Source organism: Scatophagus argus, chromosome 23 (assembly GCF_020382885.2).
Source record: "Scatophagus argus isolate fScaArg1 chromosome 23, fScaArg1.pri, whole genome shotgun sequence".
NCBI lineage: Eukaryota > Metazoa > Chordata > Actinopteri > Scatophagidae > Scatophagus > Scatophagus argus.
In genome coordinates, this window is record NC_058515.1 from 12,529,778 (window position 1) to 12,549,359 (window position 19,582).

Below are 19,582 nucleotides of genomic sequence, written 5' to 3' on the forward strand. Positions count from 1 at the left end.
AACAGCTCTGTATTACACAACACAGGTTAAAACATAAGTGGGCTGAGCAAAAGCCCTTTGTGTGTTCAGTTTGTCTGAGTCAGAGGAAAAGGGGGCGGCTGGCGCCTTTTTTTCAGAAATGAAACTGAAAGCACAGAACAGTTAATCCAACAAACAAAGAAGGAAAGGAGGCAGGCAGGCAAAAATACACAGAACACCAGAAAGTAAGTCATTTTAATGCGAAATAGTCAGTCAGCTTGAGTGCTACTGGTAAAATAACAGAAATCTGTTAGATATCTGATAGAAATGTTATCCAGTTTAAGACGCCCATTTTGGGAGTTACCCAACACATGCATCACTAATTTACAACTCTTAACAGCAATGCAGTGCATATATATTTACGATGCATGTATTGTAAAAAATGTAACGTAATTACAAAATGTTGCATGAGGTTATTTTTTTTATGTCTTTGCAATTCAGATATATCCAAATCCTTACAAAGATGAAGTTATTGATAAATTATTAATGCTGACTGATACATTTAATTAAGAACTTTTTTACTCCAGAGCACAGAACTTGGTGTTGTGTTTTGTTTTGTTTGTTGTTGTTGTTGAAATACGTTGACAAATAGTTGAAATGCTGTTTCCTGAATGAGGCACAGCCGCAGCCACAGTCGCAACAAACTAAAATAAAAGCACTTCAAAAGTCTTTAAGAACAGAAAAAGAAAATGCATTAATTAATTATATGCTGGAAAATCAGGTTATTGATTCTTGCAGACAAAACAGTCAGATTGTGTTTCTCTCTCTTTTCTACAAGAGACTGTAAAAGCAATTGTTTAGCATTCGTTATACCACTGGATAACAGATGTTTTTAACGGACTTGGCTGAGATGGTGCTACTTGATGCAAGTGAAATGAGTGAGATATCCTCTGTATCAGCTGTAACGTGTGGTGAAATGTTTCACGCAGACGAGCACCAGACATGAGCCTCCAGGTGTGTGTCTGCGGCTGGTCTAAGGTGACGACCTACCATGGCCTGAGAATTCACCAGGGGAGGATGGGCTGCACCCCGAAGGGCATGAAGGTTGAAGAGGACGACCAGCAGTACATGTGGGGAAATGTGGGATGTACGAACCAACTGGAATTCAAGCTGGATGCCTACTTTGCTGTCGGTGGGTTACATGCTGAGTCGACTCCTCACATTTTTTTTACTTTCATCTGAAGGTTTAAGGTTTTCAAATCAACTCTGCTGTCATGTCCCAGACATAACGCAGTGCTGCTCAAACACGAGCCTGCAGGTTTGCCATTACTGTGGGTGGTCCAAAGTGACGACATACAGGGGCTTAAGAATTCACCAGGGAAAGATGGGATGCACGCCGGAGGGGGTGAGGATCCCAGAGAAAGAGCAGCACGACTGGAAGTTGAAGGCTGAAAGGAAACATCAGCCAACGAAGAGAGCAACCGTCAAGAAGGAGGCAAGTTTAAGCAATTACAAGATGGGAACTTAGTCAATCTCTTTTGTCTATAACTCACTCATTGTTTTATTTAGTCATTCAGCAGTTGAAATCACTATTGTTGCCTCAATTTCATCTTTCCACACGAACCTGGCAGAACACACCACTGCCACCGAGCACCAGAGTCCGCACCAGCTCTGCAGCAGCAACAGCCATGATCAAACAGGAACACAAGTCACGTATGTGCAGGATGACACAAGATGTTGCACAATGATGAGGAGAAATAAAGCAGCTAAGGATGAGACTGAGCATCTCTTTTTATTACAGCTTTTTCAGATCCACAGCACTCTTCACAAAGAGCCACAAAGTCACGCCGTCAGTGGCAGGATTTCCCCACCGGTGCTCAGGTAAAGCATGTTTATAAATGCTTCATTGTCTGTGTTTAAATGACAAAGTATGAAAAGTATAACAAGTAAATGAAATGAACATCTTTCAGATGGAGACATCAGCCAGGGAGCCTCCAGCACCAGCTTCCCCAGTGAGAGTGGTCCAACCTCCAGCACCAGCTTCCCCAGTGAGAGTGGTCCGACCTCCAGCACCAGCTTCCCCAGTGAGAGTGGTCCGACCTCCAGCACCAGCTTCCCCAGAGAGAGTGGTCCGACCGAAGGAGAAAGACTGGAGGGCTAAAACGATATCACAGGTTCTTAACTGTTTGCTGTAAACATTATGTGATATGTTGAATTTAATATTTTTTCTGAGTGATATATATGTTGATTAGAAAGCGGATGGCAGAACAGTGGCAGGAAGCTGGAGCAACGATTTTGCAACAACAGCAGCCAGAGTCAAGGAGGAGCCCGAATCACGTCTGTGCAGAACTCGAATTACATTTCAGTCAAGATGATTGAACTCGAAATCAGTGTGAAATGTAAAGCAGCTCATCCTCTCCTTTCATTACAGCTTTAGCAATCCAACAATGGTCTTCTTCAAGAGCCAAAAACTCAAACTCAGTCTGCCGGCCGTATGATTGGGCCGCGTCTTTCCAGGTAAAGCAGATTTGATGGGACTGTGACAACGAGATGAATCCACTGTAGTTTGCTTTTAGTTGCTTCTTTCTCGCTTTCTAAACATGTTCCAACTGTTTGATTGCTGAGTGCTTTTTAAGGGGCAACATTAGCGGAGCTGACATCTTATTCTGATCCGTGTTTCAGGATCAGAATAACATGTTGGTGAGGGAGCACCCATCTGTTCCACCTCCGGAGAAAGAGCAGCACGACTGGAAGTTGAAGGCTGAAAGGAAACATCAGCCAACGAAGAGAGCAACCGTCAAGAAGGAGGCAAGTTTAAGCAATTACAAGATGGGAACTTAGTCAATCTCTTTTGTCTATAACTCACTCATTGTTTTATTTAGTCATTCAGCAGTTGAAATCACTTGCTTGCTTGCTAGCTTGACCTCAGGGAAGTCCTACTGGGAGGTGTGGGTCAGCAAAAAAACCGGGTGGGACCTGGGTGTAGCAAGAGGTGACGCAAACCGCAAAGGAAAACTTCTGCTGAACCCAGATAACGGTTACTGGGTCGCTGTACATTATGAGGATGAAAAGTACGCGGCCCTGACAGCACCACCCATTCGTCTTTCCCTGAAAGAGAAACCAAAGAAGGTGGGGGTGTTCGTGGATTATGAGGAAGGTCTTGTGTCTTTCTACGATGTGACAGCGCAGTCTCACATCTACACGTTTACCGAGTGTTCGTTCGATGATGAGATCTTCCCGTATTTCAGTCCACATGCGAAACAAGACGAGAAAAATGCTGCCCCTTTGATTATTGCTGCTGCGAAACACTGTGAGCAGGAAATGGACGTGTCATGAGGAATGTGTGAGTGGAGTGGAGGAACTTTTGGGAGGCAAAAAGGTCGTGTTTGGTAGAATGTGGAGGGGGGTGGAGGTTGTGTTGAATACTTGATCTTCAGGCTTGACAGCAAAGGAACAACCAGTTGTGGTGAAGTCTGGCTGGAACAACGAATGATGAGCCTACAACATGCTGTACAACATTCCCAGTGGCAATGGCCCAAATAGCATTTTCAGCAGTGATGTAGTTTGGAGGCGCAGCCAAAGGCGGTGGTGAACAGAATTAAAGAATTAAAGAATTTCCCCTTGGGGATAAATAAAGGAATTCTGATTCTGATTCTGAAATTACATGGTGCATTCATTAAATATATTGCTGAACTGTGTATGTTTCTTGTGAAGTTACATCATTGCATTTAACTTGCAGAAGTTTGATCGGGTAGAAAATACACACACTGTATTTAAATACTGCAGGTGCCTTTTAGCTTGTTTTGCACAGAATCTGCAGAAATCAGAAATCAGTTGAAATCACTATTGTTGCCTCAATTTCATCTTTCCACACGAACCTGGCAGAACACACCACTGCCACCGAGCACCAGAGTCCGCACCAGCTCTGCAGCAGCAACAGCCATGATCAAACAGGAACACAAGTCACGTATGTGCAGGATGACACAAGATGTTGCACAATGATGAGGAGAAATAAAGCAGCTAAGGATGAGACTGAGCATCTCTTTTTATTACAGCTTTTTCAGATCCACAGCACTCTTCACAAAGAGCCACAAAGTCACACCGTCAGCGGCAGGATTTCCCCACCGGTGCTCAGGTAAAGCATGTTTATAAATGCTTCATTGTCTGTGTTTAAATGACAAAGTATGAAAAGTATAACAAGTAAATGAAATGAACATCTTTCAGATGGAGACATCAGCCAGGGAGCCTCCAGCACCAGCTTCCCCAGTGAGAGTGGTCCAACCTCCAGCACCAGCTTCCCCAGAGCGAGTGGTCCGACCTCCAGCACCAGCTTCCCCAGAGAGAGTGGTCCGACCTCCAGCACCAGCTTCCCTAGTGAGAGTGGTCCGACCTCCAGCACCAGCTTCCCCAGTGAGAGTGGTCCGACCTCCAGCACCAGCTTCCCCAGAGAGAGTGGTCCGACCGAAGGAGAAAGACTGGAGGGCTAAAACGATATCACAGGTTCTTAACTGTTTGCTGTAAACATTATGTGATATGTTGAATTTAATATTTTTTCTGAGTGATATATATGTTGATTAGAAAGCGGATGGCAGAACAGTGGCAGGAAGCTGGAGCAACGATTTTGCAACAACAGCAGCCAGAGTCAAGGAGGAGCCCGAATCACGTCTGTGCAGAACTCGAATTACACTTCAGTCAAGATGATTGAACTCGAAATCAGTGTGAAATGTAAAGCAGCTCATCCTCTCCTTTCATTACAGCTTTAGCAATCCAACAATGGTCTTCTTCAAGAGCCAAAAACTCAAACTCAGTCTGCCGGCCATATGATTGGGCCGCGTCTTTCCAGGTAAAGCAGATTTGATGGGACTGTGACAACGAGATGAATCCACTGTAGTTTGCTTTTAGTTGCTTCATTCTCTTCTAAACATGTTCCAACTGTTTGATTGCTGAGTGCTTTTTAAGGGGCAACATTAGCGGAGCTGACATCTTATTCTGATCCGTGTTTCAGGATCAGAATAACATGTTGGTGAGGGAGCATCCATCTGTTCCACCTCAGTTAGCACCACCCCAACCACAGGAGAGAGACAGGAAGACTTTACCACAGGTACTTAAACTGTTTCAAAATTTTCAAAGAATTTAGGCACCTTTTATTTTTGCCTTGTTTTTTAATTCTTCATTTAACATTTTGCTGATTGTGAAATGCGTTTTGAGGTGAAGCCTTTGGTCAGAGAGCGTCCAACAACCTCCCGCCCGGCAGCAGCAGTCCGACCTGAGGAAATACGCAGGAAGGATCAAACATCACCACAGGTGCTAAACTGTGCGGTGGTTAAGACTCCGTGTTGACATTTAATTGTTCAGCTTTTTAAAGTGCAGCATGTGGAAGCTTGCTTCAGTTCAGTTCCAGCTGCTTGTGAGTATTTTTATTTTGTTAAATTCATTCAGTGCCAACTATGTTCTGATGGTTGAGTCCCGCTTGGCAGATGATGTTCACCTATGTCAGCGTACATTCGCAGACCAGCTGTTGCTCACATTTTCAACATGCTTATATGTGTGTGTTTACTACGTTTAAGTACCAAACCGTATGACAAATCAAAATTACATTTCACGACAAAGTCAGTCAGAAATATTTGAGATTAAAAATTAAAACTTTCCACCTCCTCCTGTCAGAATGTGGCAGAGTCACTGAGCATCAACTCTGCAGTCAAGGTGGAGCCCAAATCACGTACGTACAGGATTATAATTCAGTCACAACGAGATGTTGAATTAAAGTGTGAAAAACAAAACAGCTAAGGCAGGAACTGCTCATCTCCTTTTGTCACAGCAGCTCCACAGCACTCTTTCCCAAAAGCCACAAACTCAAAACCGCAGGATTTCTGCGCTGCCGTGCCGGTAAAGTAGATTTATTTGAATTCTCTCACTGTGACTTTAAACCATTTTTTTTTCTTTGGTTCAAAAATAAATTGCATTGCAAATATGATCAATATGTTTCAGGCAAACGGATCTCGCGGAGAGCGTCCAACGACCCCACCTCTGGCAACAGTATCCCAGCCTGAGGAGAAAAACAGGAAGGATCGAACTATGTCACAGGTGTCACACAGTTACAATTCAACCATCTGCTGTTTGACATCCTGTGTCACGATGTCCAGTCACTCAGTGGGATTCTGACTGACTTAAGCACCCCAAATTATAGCATAAATCACGTCACTTTTTGCTTCACTTTCTGCCTTTTGTCAGTTTAAAAACAACCACTTTGTATTCAACTCTGTTTGCTGACATTATCTGCATGTTCTCTCTCTCTCTCTGTGTGTGTGTGTGTGTGTGTGTGTGTGTGTGTGTGCGCGCTTTCAATCAAGGTGAGGGATGAGAGATTTAAATCTGAATTACAGCAGAAAATACAGCTAAGAGAGGAAAAAATGAATGAAATCAGAGCACTGGAGCGAAGCCCTGAGGTAAACAGCAGAATTTTGTTCTTTATTGAACTTAACTGATATTCCACACTGTAACACTCAGTTATTGCTGCCACCTAAAGAACGACAATGATTTGAATTCTGCTTCAACTTGGTTTAACTTTAAGGCTTACTGTATACTGAAGGTGTGAGATCAGTCGATGCCTTTGCCTTACAGAGAACCATCTTCGAGTAAAGCTATTTGTCATAAAAGACTTTATAAGATACATGACTTAAATATTATAAACTTCCCACCTCTCTCTGACAGACTGTCCCAAACACAACGAGTACCAACACCCAGTCAAAGTCTGCAGCAGCAGCAGCCACGACACGGGAGGACCCCAAAACCCGTAAGCATTATAGTTTTATTTAACTAACTAACTGCTAAATAATCATGAAAATGAAGTAATTGTTCTTTATTCTTTATTCTTTAGCTACAGAGAGTGAAAGTTCATCACCTGATTTCTCAGCTGGCATGAAGGTACGTGTACAGCAGACTCTTATTCAGGTGTTTTGTGCTGCAAAGCCACAAAGACACATTCATATTAAAGTTCCGCCCAATTTATTCTCATATTTTGCCATTTGGGTCTCTTAAAGCCGAGTTACGCTCAGAGTTATGTGCACACTTTTATGCTTGGTTTCTTTGCTGATCGCGCCTTAATGCTTACGATGCACTGAGTGATTAACATGTTTCAGGTGAAGGAATTGGCCCAAATGTTTTCATCTGCCACAAGCCAGGAAGCGGCAGTCCAACCAAAGGGGAAACACAGAGAGGAACTCATACAGTCACAGGTAACAGACTCGATTTTAACTCACTGAGGTGCCGGACGGCGAAGGCTTTGTTAGAATACATAAAGTGGTCATTGGTTCATCCTTTGTGATTTGGCTTTTGGGCTGGGAAGTGCAGCCTTTCACACAGTAAAACCAGTTCCTGTCATTTCGTGGCTGTCTGAGTGCTTAATATCTTTCAGGTGAAGCTTACAGACCAAAAGCTTTCAGCTACCACAGAGCAGGAAACAGCAGTTCAGCCAAAGGAGGAAGAAAAGGAAGTTCAAAGCGTATCACAGGTGCAGTACTTATTGTATTGTATAGAAATATCTCTGAAACACCTCAGCAGCTATTAGATGCATGAAATTCATACACACAGAATACATGTTCTCATGGTTCCTCAAAACATTTGATGAAAATGTTTTCTGATATATTGTCAACAAAGCGGTAAACTGATTAGAAAAGCAGCAGATAAATCACTGGTGAAAATAATCATGAGTTGCAGCCACAGAATATATCACACCAACAGCAAAAAATCCCTCGGGAAACCAGGTCTCTTGGATCCCAAATGCCTGTGCAGATGAACAAAGCGTGCATCAGTCGTGCAGCAAATGCTTCAGATATTGTAAACCTTCCACCTTCCTCTGACAGAATGTGTCCGATTCAACAAGTGCCACCACCCAAACGAATCCTCCATCAGCAGAGGCCACAGCTGAGCAGGAGGAGGATCAGAAATCATGTACGTGTTATGATTTATTGGTCGATAATCAGGAAAATAAAGGAAATGTGGCTGATGGTGAACGTTTTGTTTTTCAACAGCGTGTGAAGCTGAACAGCCCTCAGATTTCTCCACTGGTGTGAAGGTACAGCTGATTTCAGCCATTCTGCGTTCTGTATCCACAGCTCTCGTGCAGATGTTACATGTACACTTTAATGTTTGGCTTCTTTCATGTCCAGCTTGCACTGAGTTTGAAACATGTTTCAGGTGAAAGAACTGGCCCGCATGTTTTCGGCTACCGCCAACCAGGAAACAGCAGTCCTGCCTAAGGTGATACAAAGGGAGGAACGAAAACTACCACAGGTAGTAGACTGAAAAAGCAGAACGCAGACCAGACTCAGGCGATCAAACTGAGGTTGTAAAGCAGCCTAGGCAGGGTAGATGATGGTGAGGAATGAGAGATGGGCAGGTGACGAGTGGCTCAATGTGTGGCAGGTGGGCAGGATGAAGTTTTGGACATGGAGCTGAGCAGATACTCAGTTAGTGACAAACCCACCAAAACAAACAAAACAAATCCCACAGATAAGCAAAGGCTAGAGTTAACAACAACACGACAGGAAGATGTAGACTGAACAGTGTAGCAAAGAGTGGCTGGACAACAAGACTTCATAGACTGCAGGTTGCTGACACACTGATGAGAAACAGGTGAGTCAGCTGGTGCAATCAGGAGGCGTGAAGTCACACAGGATCGCCACACCTGGAGGCACACAACCAATAACAGACAAGAGAGACAAATTCTGGGACACAAAGGAGGCAGAGGGGAGCAGGAGAAACATGGGGGGATTGTTAAGATGTTGCTATGAAATTTACTACAGACATTCATGGTTTTCAGAAGATGAATCAGTTTTAATCAAAACACGCTGCTCTGATTTTCTCCAGTGGGAGGATTTTCTGTTTTATATCACTGTAATCTGGATCCCATTGGGTTGTAGACTGTTGGTTGGACAAAACAAGAAACTGATTCATCTAGAAACTAACCAGCACATAAATCACTGATGAAAGTAATGAGAAGTTGCAGCCCGGCAGACAGTATATAACAACAAAACCACAACATGACTCAAATAGGAAACCAGGTCTCTTGTATAGCAAATGTCTGTGCAGCTGAACTCCAGACTACGCCTCATTTTCGCAAAGCGTGCATCAGTCGTGCAGCAAATGCTTCAGATATTGTAAACCTTCCACCTTCCTCTGACAGAATGTGTCCGATTCAACAAGTGCCACCACCCAAACGAATCCTCCATCAGCAGAGACCACAGCTGAGCAGGAGGAGGATCAGAAGTCATGTACGTGTTACGATTTATTGGTCGATAATCAGGAAAATAAAGGAAATGTGGCTGATGGTGAACGTCTTGTTTTTCAACAGCGTGTGAAGCTGAACAGCCCTCAGATTTCTCCACTGCTGTGAAGGTACAGCTGATTTCAGCCATTCTGCGTTCTGTATCCACAGCTCTCGTGCAGATGTTACATGTACACTTTAATGTTTGGCTTCTTTCATGTCCAGCTTGCACTGAGTTTGAAACATGTTTCAGGTGAAAGAACTGGCCCGCATGTTTTCGGCTACCGCCAACCAGGAAACAGCAGTCCTGCCTAAGGTGATACAAAAGGAGGAACGAAAACTTCCACAGGTAGTAGACCCTCTCTGACTCTCTTTCCATGTGGTGAAAAAAAGGTGAAAAAAATAATAAAAGGAGCAGATAAAAATAATAAAACCTTTTTTTTCTTATGCATTATCCTTCAGGTGAAGCTTATAGCCCAGAGGCTTTTAGCAGCAGCCCAGGAAACAGTCGTCCAACCAAAAGACAAAGACGAGACGGATCAAAGCAATCACAGGTGCAGCACCATCCTGTTTGCTGTATGGCTGTGGTTTGCCATCATGTGAAATAGCATCAGCACAGTTTTGTACAGATAGTCATGAGTCCAATCAGTTTTGGTGATATCCTGACTTTTAATTTAGCATCAGTTTGGTTTGAGACCAAATCCTTGGGGGGGTAATAATATCCCACAAGCCCAAACCTAATTCTAAATATTATTATCACTGTGAGTGCCCTTCAGTTCCCAGTCTTTTGATCAGTTTTGAGCCAGTGCTAAAGTTATTTGCTATATTAAGCCTGATTATTTTACCAAAACTAAAATAAGGTTATTTTGTTGTGTTGTTTTCTCATCTTAACTCCAGCGGACGCAAAGCTGGATCCAACCACCGCACACCAATGGGGAGAAAGTGAGTAATGGAGGAGAGACCCAGGAAGCCCCAGAGAGGTTTGGCAGCATCCTGGGGCCCAACAGGTGGACCTGTGGGAAGTCATACTGGGAGGTTGTTGTCAGGAAAAAGAGCAGATGGGATCTGGGCAGAGCAAAACATGTTGCTAAGGGAAACTCTTCCTGGTAACAGTGGAGGAGGGAAACACACTGATTCTTTGATTATTTCTGCGAACTATGATGTAATGTATATGCATATGAGTTTCTGTTTCACTTTGCTTCAGAGAGGATATCGCATTTTGGGAGTCAAGAACTTGTGTTTGCACTCTCAGTGTTGGTTAGCATTGTAGCACTTTTGTTAAAGCGACATCGTGTTAAAGGGGATACTCTTCAAAACGGTCCAAAGCTGAGCATCTGATGCAGCTGAACTGTGTCTTTTGTTTAAAGATTTAAGCATTAATGATGAGAATACTAAACTTAACGTGATTTTTTTTTTAAACGGATGGCTGAGTTCATGTGTCTGTTTAAGAAAACCTTCTTTTTGTAAAAATGCATGCTTTCTCTGTAATCAGCTTTGTGTTTCTAATTAAAAAAATTTCGTTTCCTATCAGGCTAATCTTTAAAGTGACTACTGTACTTTTCTGGTAAAATGAAAAATGAAAATAAATATAGCACATGTGTACCTTCTGAAGGAAGTTTTTACTAAATGTTTCAATGTGCACTTCATGTCCAGGTGGGGTAGATTGAAAATTCATGTGGAGGACAGAGGAATGTCTTCTGCAGGAGCGTACTGCATTCATTTGAGAACTTCCTCCTAAACAGTAAACAATAATTAACAACAACATGTATGGAAACAAACGCTACTGACTGCAATATAAACTCAAAGAAAGGCACATCTGTTTAAGAGTGTAATAATTGCAAGCAAAAACAAACAAAATTTGCCAAAACATTTGGCAGGATGCAGCACATGCAGAGAAATGAACAAGGCGGAGGCATCTCATACAAAACAGAATTTTTATCTCATAAAAACACATTTTTTATCTGACAAAAACAGTTTTTTTTTCTCTCACATGAATGCAATACACTTCGCTAGTGTTCAGCTGAACACCAGAAGAACATTTTTTAAAGCACTATTTTACATTTCTGTTTGCAAACATTTTTACTGAATTTTACATGGAAAAGACACGACTTTTTCCTGTTTACAAAAAACAAAAAGAAACTGCTCACTGCGAGCTTCACATTCCTGTAAGTCTCACATGAAGGTGCGGGTTTTGGCTTTGGCTGAAACGAAACTGAAAGCGTTCAGGACGGGAGCTTTAAAAAGGTGAGACGGAAGATGAGCGTCAGATCGGACGGAGGAGCATCGACGTTGAAGAGCACCTGGAAGGTGAGATCTCGTCTGGTTTTTGTTCTTGTTTTCACAGAAAAGCAGTCTGACGTCTGCTGCAACATTAGAAAACAGGACGCAGGTCAGATTGGTGATTTATTTCCCTGATTTGCAAAATTAAAATGTTGGGATGAAGAAGTAAGTAATGAAAGACGACATTTTTGTATGTCACGTGCCTTTAAATGTTGCTTCTTTAGAGGTCAGTTTGTTCAGCCAAATGTCACATATCCGCGTTGTGTTCAACTGGGACTGACACACAGACGATACGAGAGGCTTGACAGGAGCAGACGGATGATGAGGCACAGCAGTCACTGCAGTGTGGTAAACCACAAGTTTCAGGGCGTGTAAAAATACACACAGAAACACAGCAGGAGAGTTTGTGCGTAAATTACACGTTTTACAAAGGCTCATGCTGCTGTCACAGTGAAACAAAGTTCCCTCCAGTAAAAGTTATTTCCAGAGCCTGTTTTACAGTATTTGTTTTAATGTTAACTTATTTCCAGTCCAAAGTCCACGTGGATAATAAAATGTAAGCTGGGCTCCTTCAGGATTGAGAGAGTTCTGTCTTATCTTAGACACACACTCTTAATAATGGGATTTTAAATTAATGATCTTCCTTTTAGTGTCTCTTTTTTCCCGCAACTTCTCTCCATCTCTGGTCTTTTTCTTGTGGTACTGGAAATACCAAATGGGATCAGTGCAGTTTATTGGACCACATCTAGTTAATCTCTGATCAGGTTTTCCTTGAGGCATCCACGGTGACAGCTAACTTTGTGCTGGGGAAAAAAGTAAATAAATAATTCATTCCTGTTTTTTAGTTTCCAGTGGTGTTTGGCTGTTTGTATTTTGCATCAGGAAGCGGTCGATACTGTACAGCCCGCGCTTTGCCACAAGGAGGAGACTCTTCACTGTCTAATCTCAGCCCAACAGCACACTCAGTCCTTATCAATGCAGTTTTTTTACAGTACATCTAACAGATGTTACTTCTACTTATCTCTTAACTTTTTGAGCCAGGCCTGTTCCTGTCTCAAAACAAGTTACAATGAGGCACCTAATTTACCCCAAAGCCTGCTGCTACAAAAAACCTTCTAATTTTATGCTTTTGAACAATAAATTGGCCGCAAAATGCCTCATGTCACCTTTGTTCCCAGGTTTGCTCCAGCACCTTGAATCCACCGCCTTTATCTGCTGATAATGACCACACCAGACATGAGCCTTCAGGTTTGCGACTTCTGCGACTGGTCCAAAGTCACGACCTACCGGGGCTTGAGGATTCACCAGGGGAAGAAGGGATGCACAAAGAAGGGGGTGAGGATCCCTGAGAGCGAGGAACCTCCCATCGAAGTGGAAGATCCTCAGCCTTCTATCAATCCTGGTGAGTGACACACAGCTGATTCCTCTTGTGTTCATACTTTGTGACAGTACTTGTTGTACACACAGGATGACGTGCATTCAGGAGACCCTGAAAGGCAAGCTGGTGATTATTTTCAGCCACATAGTCGGTGTTTAACTCGTAAAGCAGGGACGCAGAGACGGAGCTGTTCTGGCAGGACAAAACAAAAAGAGTCACAAAACTCAACAACCACAGAAAGGTGGACAGGATTCTGTCTGTCTGTCTGTCTGTCGATTTCCCCTGCTCTGTTTCAGTACCACAGACAGCGTCAACTCACGCAACCCCTGCAATCGTTTCACCATTACGCAGCACACACACCCCCTCAGCTGTGGGGCTGATCGTAATCACATACCAAAACATCTGAGGCGCCAAAAAGGAAGGACAGCACTAACTCCTGTGACTTGTTCAATACAAATATGCGCCACTGGCCCTCAACATCCGAAAAAGCAAATCACGTATGCTCTATATAATCCAGAACAGGAGCAGAACAGGAATAACATGCAGATACTGAATGAAAAGGCTTTGTGTCACAGTAACCAGTAATCGTTTTTGTCCACAGGGTTCGAAACGCCGCAGGGCTCTCAGCAAACCAACGAACAACAACAACAACAACAAGCCAGCAGAGTTTGCAGACAGCTTGATTTCCTCAGCGGTGCAGAGCAGGTACAGCAGACCCCCTAACCCCACCAACCCCACCCTCGAAATGTTTAAGTGTTGCTGCTGGACAGCAAATCCAGTGCAGACTGAGAAGTTCTGCAGCATGTAAATCAGGTCCATCGCTGTATTGCCAATTGGTCCAGCGTGCACTGAGTGCTTTCATCCTGTAGGTGGAGCAGCTGCAGTGGGAGGTTCCAACGACCACAGCTCAGGAAATAGCAGCCCGACCAAAGGAAGAAGACAGGGAGAAAGACAGAGAGGCTGAACAACTACGAAAGGTAGTGAACTTATACTAACACAAGATTTTGTTTATACCCTAAACAAGTGACGTGGCTCAAAGGATGCAAGTCAGTCAACTGGTTGGTCCGTCAGTCCAGCACTTTGGGTCAGACCATCTCAGATATTCCAACAACAACTACCAGATTATCTTGTGCAGACATTCATGTCCCCCACAGGATGAACCCTACAGAGTTTATTATTTTGTGCCCCCACGAGGTCAAGTTTTTCCACGTATTCCGTGAAACATCTCATCATCTACCTGATGGACTGGCACCAAACTTCATGCATGCATTCGTGGTCACCAGCTGCTGTAACCGAATGAGTGTGTTGATTCCCTGATTTTACCTGCGATGCTGTCAGCAGGTTGACATTTGTAGCTTAAAGTTAAACATCTTAACAGCTTTGGGATGTGTCTCACAGAGATGCCGACTCTTCTTGTTGAACTTTGTGGGGTGTTTTATTTTGTTTTGTAATGATTCAGCATTTGTTAGATTCACTCTTAATCAGTCCATGTTACATCCTTTACATCCCCACAAGATGTGCATACTAATATCAGTACTTTATGTCTTCAATCAAGGCAAAGCAAGACAGAATAAGGGCTGAATTACAGCAGAAAATTCAGATGAGACAACAAAAGATGGTTCAGATCAGATCATCTGTAGAAGTCTGCAAGGTAAGCTGCAACAGATTTTCAACTTTTTGATTCTGGTTTTGATTAATGCGTCTCTAACATCTTCACTGTCTGTCGCTCTTTTCAGGGCAGCTTGGATGCTGAATGCCTGGAGATCAACAATGTGTTCTCAGAGGTGATGAAAGTCGTGGAGGACGCTCGACAGGAAGCCCTCCAACCTGTGGAGGAGAGGTCGGATCATAAATCATAAAACAGACTTCATGTAATTATGGTGCCGCACATTTCATTAAGAATAACTGACATACTGTATGTTATTTTTAGGAGGAACAGACTGAAGAAAGAATCCAGAGTTCTAGTGCAGAAATTACAAAAGGAAATCGACAACCTCAAAGAGACCATCAGCGATTTGGACAGAAATCCAGACCTGCAGGTGAGCCCCGAGAATCTGACGTCCAAGTTTTGGCCTTTGAGCAAGTCAGCATGTTTCTGCTCTGCTGCACGTCAGACAACATGCAGATGCAGGGGAAACTACAGTACAGAAGATAGTTTTACAAAGAATTTCAAACGATGATTTTATTCACACACACACACACACACAGGTTTGCCCTCCGGATGAATATCGAGACTGGACGGATGCAAGGGTTGACACCTCGTTCTCCTTTGGTACGCTAAGAAGTGAAACATCGTACATGATGGAAGAAATTCACCAAAAACTGGAAAAACTCTCCTCTGTTGGTGAGTGCTCCTTACGATGATGAAGGGATGAATTTAATTCAGTCAAGGTCTGTCAGTCTTTCATAGCACAATTTCTTTTTCTACAGAACTCCAGAGGATTTCCTCTTTTGCAGGTGAGTGACCCTAAAAAATGTGCTGCAAATGAAGGTAAATCCAATTATTATTGTAAAAGTTCAGATGCTTCCCTGTCCTTTCAATGAACAACAAAAATAAAGAAAAAATAAAGGAACAGGCCAAAAGAAAATGACCACAATCTGTTGAAATCCAAGTGTTACAATCTGTTGGTTAGTGTTCTGTTTCTGCCATGATGTAAGTGCTCTGTGAAAATAGTGTTGCAATCATGACTACAACCATAATTTTTCTTAAAATTCAACTGAATATGTGTACAATGCCATGACTGGTTAGTTTTCCCAACCCAAGCTTCTTTCTTTCTTTCTTTCTTTCTTTCTTTCTTTCTTTCTTTCTTTCTGTCTTTCTTTCATGTCAGTGTTTTGGCCTGTTTATCAATAAGGTTATTATTAATTATTAAAAATTTAGAAAACATGATGATTGAAATAGCTCAGCTGTTGCATTAACTAACATACTGTTCCTGCATTAAGTCATGAGATGTTGTCACTTGTTTATGCCCTTACTGCAAAGAGTTGCAGAAGCAACAGGAGGGACAAGAGGGGAAAAAAAACCCTAAAAGAAAAAGTAGAGATGCACTATTTCGAAATTCGTTTGCAGATGCTGATAGCTAATCATAAGGAATGTGAGCGATCATGTCTCCCCTTTAGTGGAATTAACAAACCGTTATGTCTGCTCTTATTGTGATGGGACATTGGAAGATGCAGACATACAGTGCTTTTCAAAATGTACACATTCACAAAATCAGAAAACTATATCGAGTCCTCCTATCGAGTCCTCCTATTGACTTTTTCAATGCAGCTTTCAGACTGCAAATGTTATACCTGATGCATTAGGATTTTTTTCATTATACTATTGTGTTCTATTCAACTGCAGTGGATGTAAAGCTGGACCCAACCTCTGCACATCAGTGCCTTGTTCTGTCTCCTGATGGGAAGGAAGTGAAGGATGGAGGACAGAGCCAGGAAGTCCCTGATTTGCCGGGGAGGTTTGACATGTTCGGCAGCGTCCTGGGGCTCAACAGTTTGACCTCTGGGAAGTTTTACTGGGAGGTGGAGGTCGGCAACAAGACCGGGTGGGATCTGGGCGTGGCGAGGCGCGGCGCAAACCGCAAGGGTAAACTCAAGTTGAGCCCAGACAATGGCTACTGGGTTGCTGTACATTATGAGGAGGAGAAGTATGCAGCCATGACAGCTCCACCCGCCAGCCTCTCCCTCCCGGGGAAGCCTCAGAAGGTGGGGGTGTTCGTGGATTACGAGGAAGGTCTTGTGTCCTTCTACGATGTGACGGCTCAGTCTCACATCTACTCGTTTACAGGGTGTTCGTTCAGTGATGATATTTTCCCGTATTTCAGTCCACATCTTACACGAAACGGGAAAAACTCAGATCCCCTGATTATCTCTGCTGTGCAAAGGCAGAAGTAGTAAAGCGAAGTGCATGGTGTTGTTGGTGCTCTGAAAGTTGCACCACTCGATGTGAAATCTATGTGGGTTATTGCGGCGTGATGTGTCATGATTGTGAAGTTTTTCAAACAGGATATTATTATTATTCTTATTATTATTATTATAGCTCTCATTTAAACACTGATTTTGACAGTATCTGTTTTTATTAGTTTAGTTTAGTTTTATGTGTTGTGCTTTCATTTGGGAAATTCATCTGGAAAAAAATGTAAAAGAAATGTGTGTGTGTGTGTGTGTGTGTGTGTGTGTGTGTGTGTGCATATGCGCGTATAACTGTTCATTCAAACATTTCAACACGCTTTTTGAACAGTAATAACATATTTTGCTCTTGCAATGTAATTCCATATATTCAAACTATAATTCATATAATATAATATCATATCCATATTTATATCCACTTCCCTTTCTAATTCAGTTTTACTTTTGTATCTCCATGTTAATCTACTCAATCGTTTGTTTCTGACATGTGCTTCGTGTGTCCTGTTGTCACAAGTACAATAATTCACTGCTATTCCAAATTTTTGTATGGTATAAAGGGGAGAATATTAGAATAAACCTGCAATTTTGTAATAATTCATATATTTTTTCAAGTGGTTTTGCTGAAAATAAATGAATAAATGGTGTCTGACGTTGCCACAATCACCTTCACTTTGTCTTTTATGGAAGATGGGCCCCACTTACACCTTTCATTTAAAGCTTCTGGTACCCAAAAAAAATTAGGTGAACTCTAAAACATCTTTTTCATGTGTTGCAGAATTCAACACAAACACTGCAAAAGTGATATGGCAGCATGCCATGATAAAATATTAATTTAACATTGTCTTCGTTGATGCTTCAATTTTCTTCTCTCACTTTTTCCCACTAGAACTGATTTTGCCTCACAGCTTCACACACACAGAAGTGCACTTCCTCATTTACACAAATAAAATGCATGTAGCTTATTGACTGTGCACTAATTTCATGGTAATTGTCATTGACATATATAGTAAAAGAGTAGTTTGCTGTACCCTGATTGGCTGTTCTCTCTGTGCTGTGGGTTGTGATCATGATCATGTGCACAAGACAAGGAGCTTGAAGAAATGAGAAGTATTTTGGGTTTCAGACAGAAGCTGACTCTTTGGTTGGTGCTGATCCCCTGCAGCCTAACAAAGCAACATTCACAGTGCAGAGGTTTGCTGATTGCAGCAGGTGAGAATAATTATATGGTTAGCATGTGTTATATGACTTAACTAAACTGACACTGGGAATCTTTCAGGAAAATGTCAGTAAATTTAATTGCTTATCGCTTCATGTCTGGTTGGGTTTAAGCACAAAAAAACACGTTTAGGTTAAAGAAAAGATCATGTTCTGCATAAAAATAACTTCTCCCAGGGCGCTCTTCTTTTCCACAAACACACCATTCATATTGTGTCAAACATTTCTTTTATTATTCAACAGTTATTCAATTAGATACAGCAGCCTCTGACCAATTACTTTTTGGTGTGTTTGTATTGTTTTTGAGCAACAAATTATCATTTTTAATTAACAAGTAAAAATTCTGTCTCTAGGCGAGATGAGTTTTGTTCTGCTCGTCGTCACAGTTGCTCTTGCCCTCATCCCTGGGCAGCTTGGGTCCAACACCAGTCCCTGTCAGGACAACAGCAACAACAACGCGTACGACGAATTTGTTAGGAAACATGTTCTTCAGGAGACCTTTAACACGCAGTCAGAGGCTGCGTGGAAAAGGTGAGTTAAAGGGTTAAGTCGTGAGTTCCAATTGCACACCATCAATGCTGTTATCTGGACTTTGTATTGAAGCACTGATCTCATTGTGCAGGTACTTACAGAAGAATCGACTCTGCGACAGACCTCGGCAGTCCTTCATAAGGCGGAGCGATCAAAACGAAGTTGTGGAGATCTGTAATGGCGAGGGCCTGCGCGTTTCTGACCGAGGTAACTTGTGCTTCAGTGGCTCAAGGATACTGGTGTATGATGTCGCAGTCAGCAACGATGGGCGATGCAACATTGAAAGAGTGGAGCAAAGCACAAGACATGTGATTGTGGCTTGTGATAAAGTTTTAAATATGTGCCTTCCAGTGGATTTTGATAGGTATACCGGTCAAACGCCAGACATACAAGCTCGGCGCTGCAAGCCTTAGAGTAGACCGTGTTTTTGTTGACGCAGGATTCCAGCTTATTATTAGTCTGACTTCTATAAGCTCTGTCAGACGTGGCTAAATGAAGCTTTTCTCGCTGCTTTACAGTATTGTAATGTATTGTCTCTGGTCTGACTGTGAGTCAGGTGTCTGAACGTGTTTTGAGATGAGCATAATTAAAATGTGTCATGCATGAACTGTAAAATTACACAAAGGAGACGACTGATGACAGTGCAGGTTCTGTTCAAACACTGGATAAAACTGTACCATCCCTGTCCCTTATCTTTCTCCATTGCTCAGAAATGTTGTGAAGCTGTATTAAAATCCTATTTGTTTTGCTTTGCATGTTGCCAAATAAATGGTTTGAAATAAATAACATACGTCTTTCTTGTTCTTCATACGCCACTTGGTGCCACCAGGCTGTTTCCCATGGAGTTTGAAGAGATGAAACAGAGCGTGGACTTTGTGTATCAGGGTGGTTCCCTGCTGTAGCAGTGATTCCAGTACACATGTATTGTTTTATTACACTATTGCCCAGTGAAACAGAGTTTTGTTTGGCATAAGTAAATCCCAATAAAGTTAATAATGTATCACATGACCATCAACGTATATACCAAATGTTACAGAACACTTTTG

The 19,582-nt window shown here is 42.4% G+C and overlaps 2 protein-coding genes across 5 annotated transcripts; both read left to right on the forward strand.

Moving 5' to 3' along the window:
• Positions 1-19: 19 nt before the first annotated feature.
• LOC124054194 (serine/arginine repetitive matrix protein 1-like) lies at positions 20-10,830 on the forward strand. 4 transcript variants are annotated; one of them, XM_046379877.1, is made up of 32 exons: positions 20-203; positions 948-1,150; positions 1,242-1,453; positions 1,590-1,671; positions 1,760-1,839; positions 1,929-2,132; positions 2,211-2,295; positions 2,390-2,475; positions 2,641-2,766; positions 3,844-3,925; positions 4,014-4,093; positions 4,183-4,458; positions 4,537-4,621; positions 4,716-4,801; positions 4,964-5,059; positions 5,167-5,262; positions 5,623-5,677; positions 5,777-5,844; positions 5,947-6,042; positions 6,309-6,404; positions 6,670-6,751; positions 6,836-6,882; positions 7,098-7,193; positions 7,373-7,468; positions 7,821-7,908; positions 7,989-8,032; positions 8,155-8,217; positions 9,143-9,230; positions 9,311-9,354; positions 9,477-9,572; positions 9,686-9,777; positions 10,121-10,830. In XM_046379877.1, the coding sequence occupies exons 2-32, from the start codon at positions 961-963 to the stop codon at positions 10,167-10,169; spliced, it is 3,066 nt and encodes a 1,021-aa protein (XP_046235833.1). In that variant the 5' UTR covers positions 20-203; positions 948-960; the 3' UTR covers positions 10,170-10,830. The 4 variants fall into 4 exon arrangements, with proteins under 4 accessions (XP_046235833.1, XP_046235832.1, XP_046235831.1 ...); XM_046379876.1 differs by having other exon boundaries at positions 21-203; positions 5,780-5,844; positions 8,155-8,250; XM_046379875.1 differs by having other exon boundaries at positions 22-203; positions 8,155-8,250.
• Positions 10,831-11,330: 500 nt separating this feature from the next.
• On the forward strand, positions 11,331-17,447 carry LOC124054197 (E3 ubiquitin-protein ligase TRIM39-like). Its single transcript, XM_046379881.1, has 10 exons — positions 11,331-11,530; positions 12,682-12,905; positions 13,483-13,586; positions 13,751-13,858; positions 14,437-14,532; positions 14,618-14,721; positions 14,812-14,920; positions 15,090-15,225; positions 15,312-15,338; positions 16,228-17,447. The coding sequence occupies exons 2-10, from the start codon at positions 12,725-12,727 to the stop codon at positions 16,773-16,775; spliced, it is 1,413 nt and encodes a 470-aa protein (XP_046235837.1). The 5' UTR covers positions 11,331-11,530; positions 12,682-12,724; the 3' UTR covers positions 16,776-17,447.
• Positions 17,448-19,582: the final 2,135 nt, after the last annotated feature.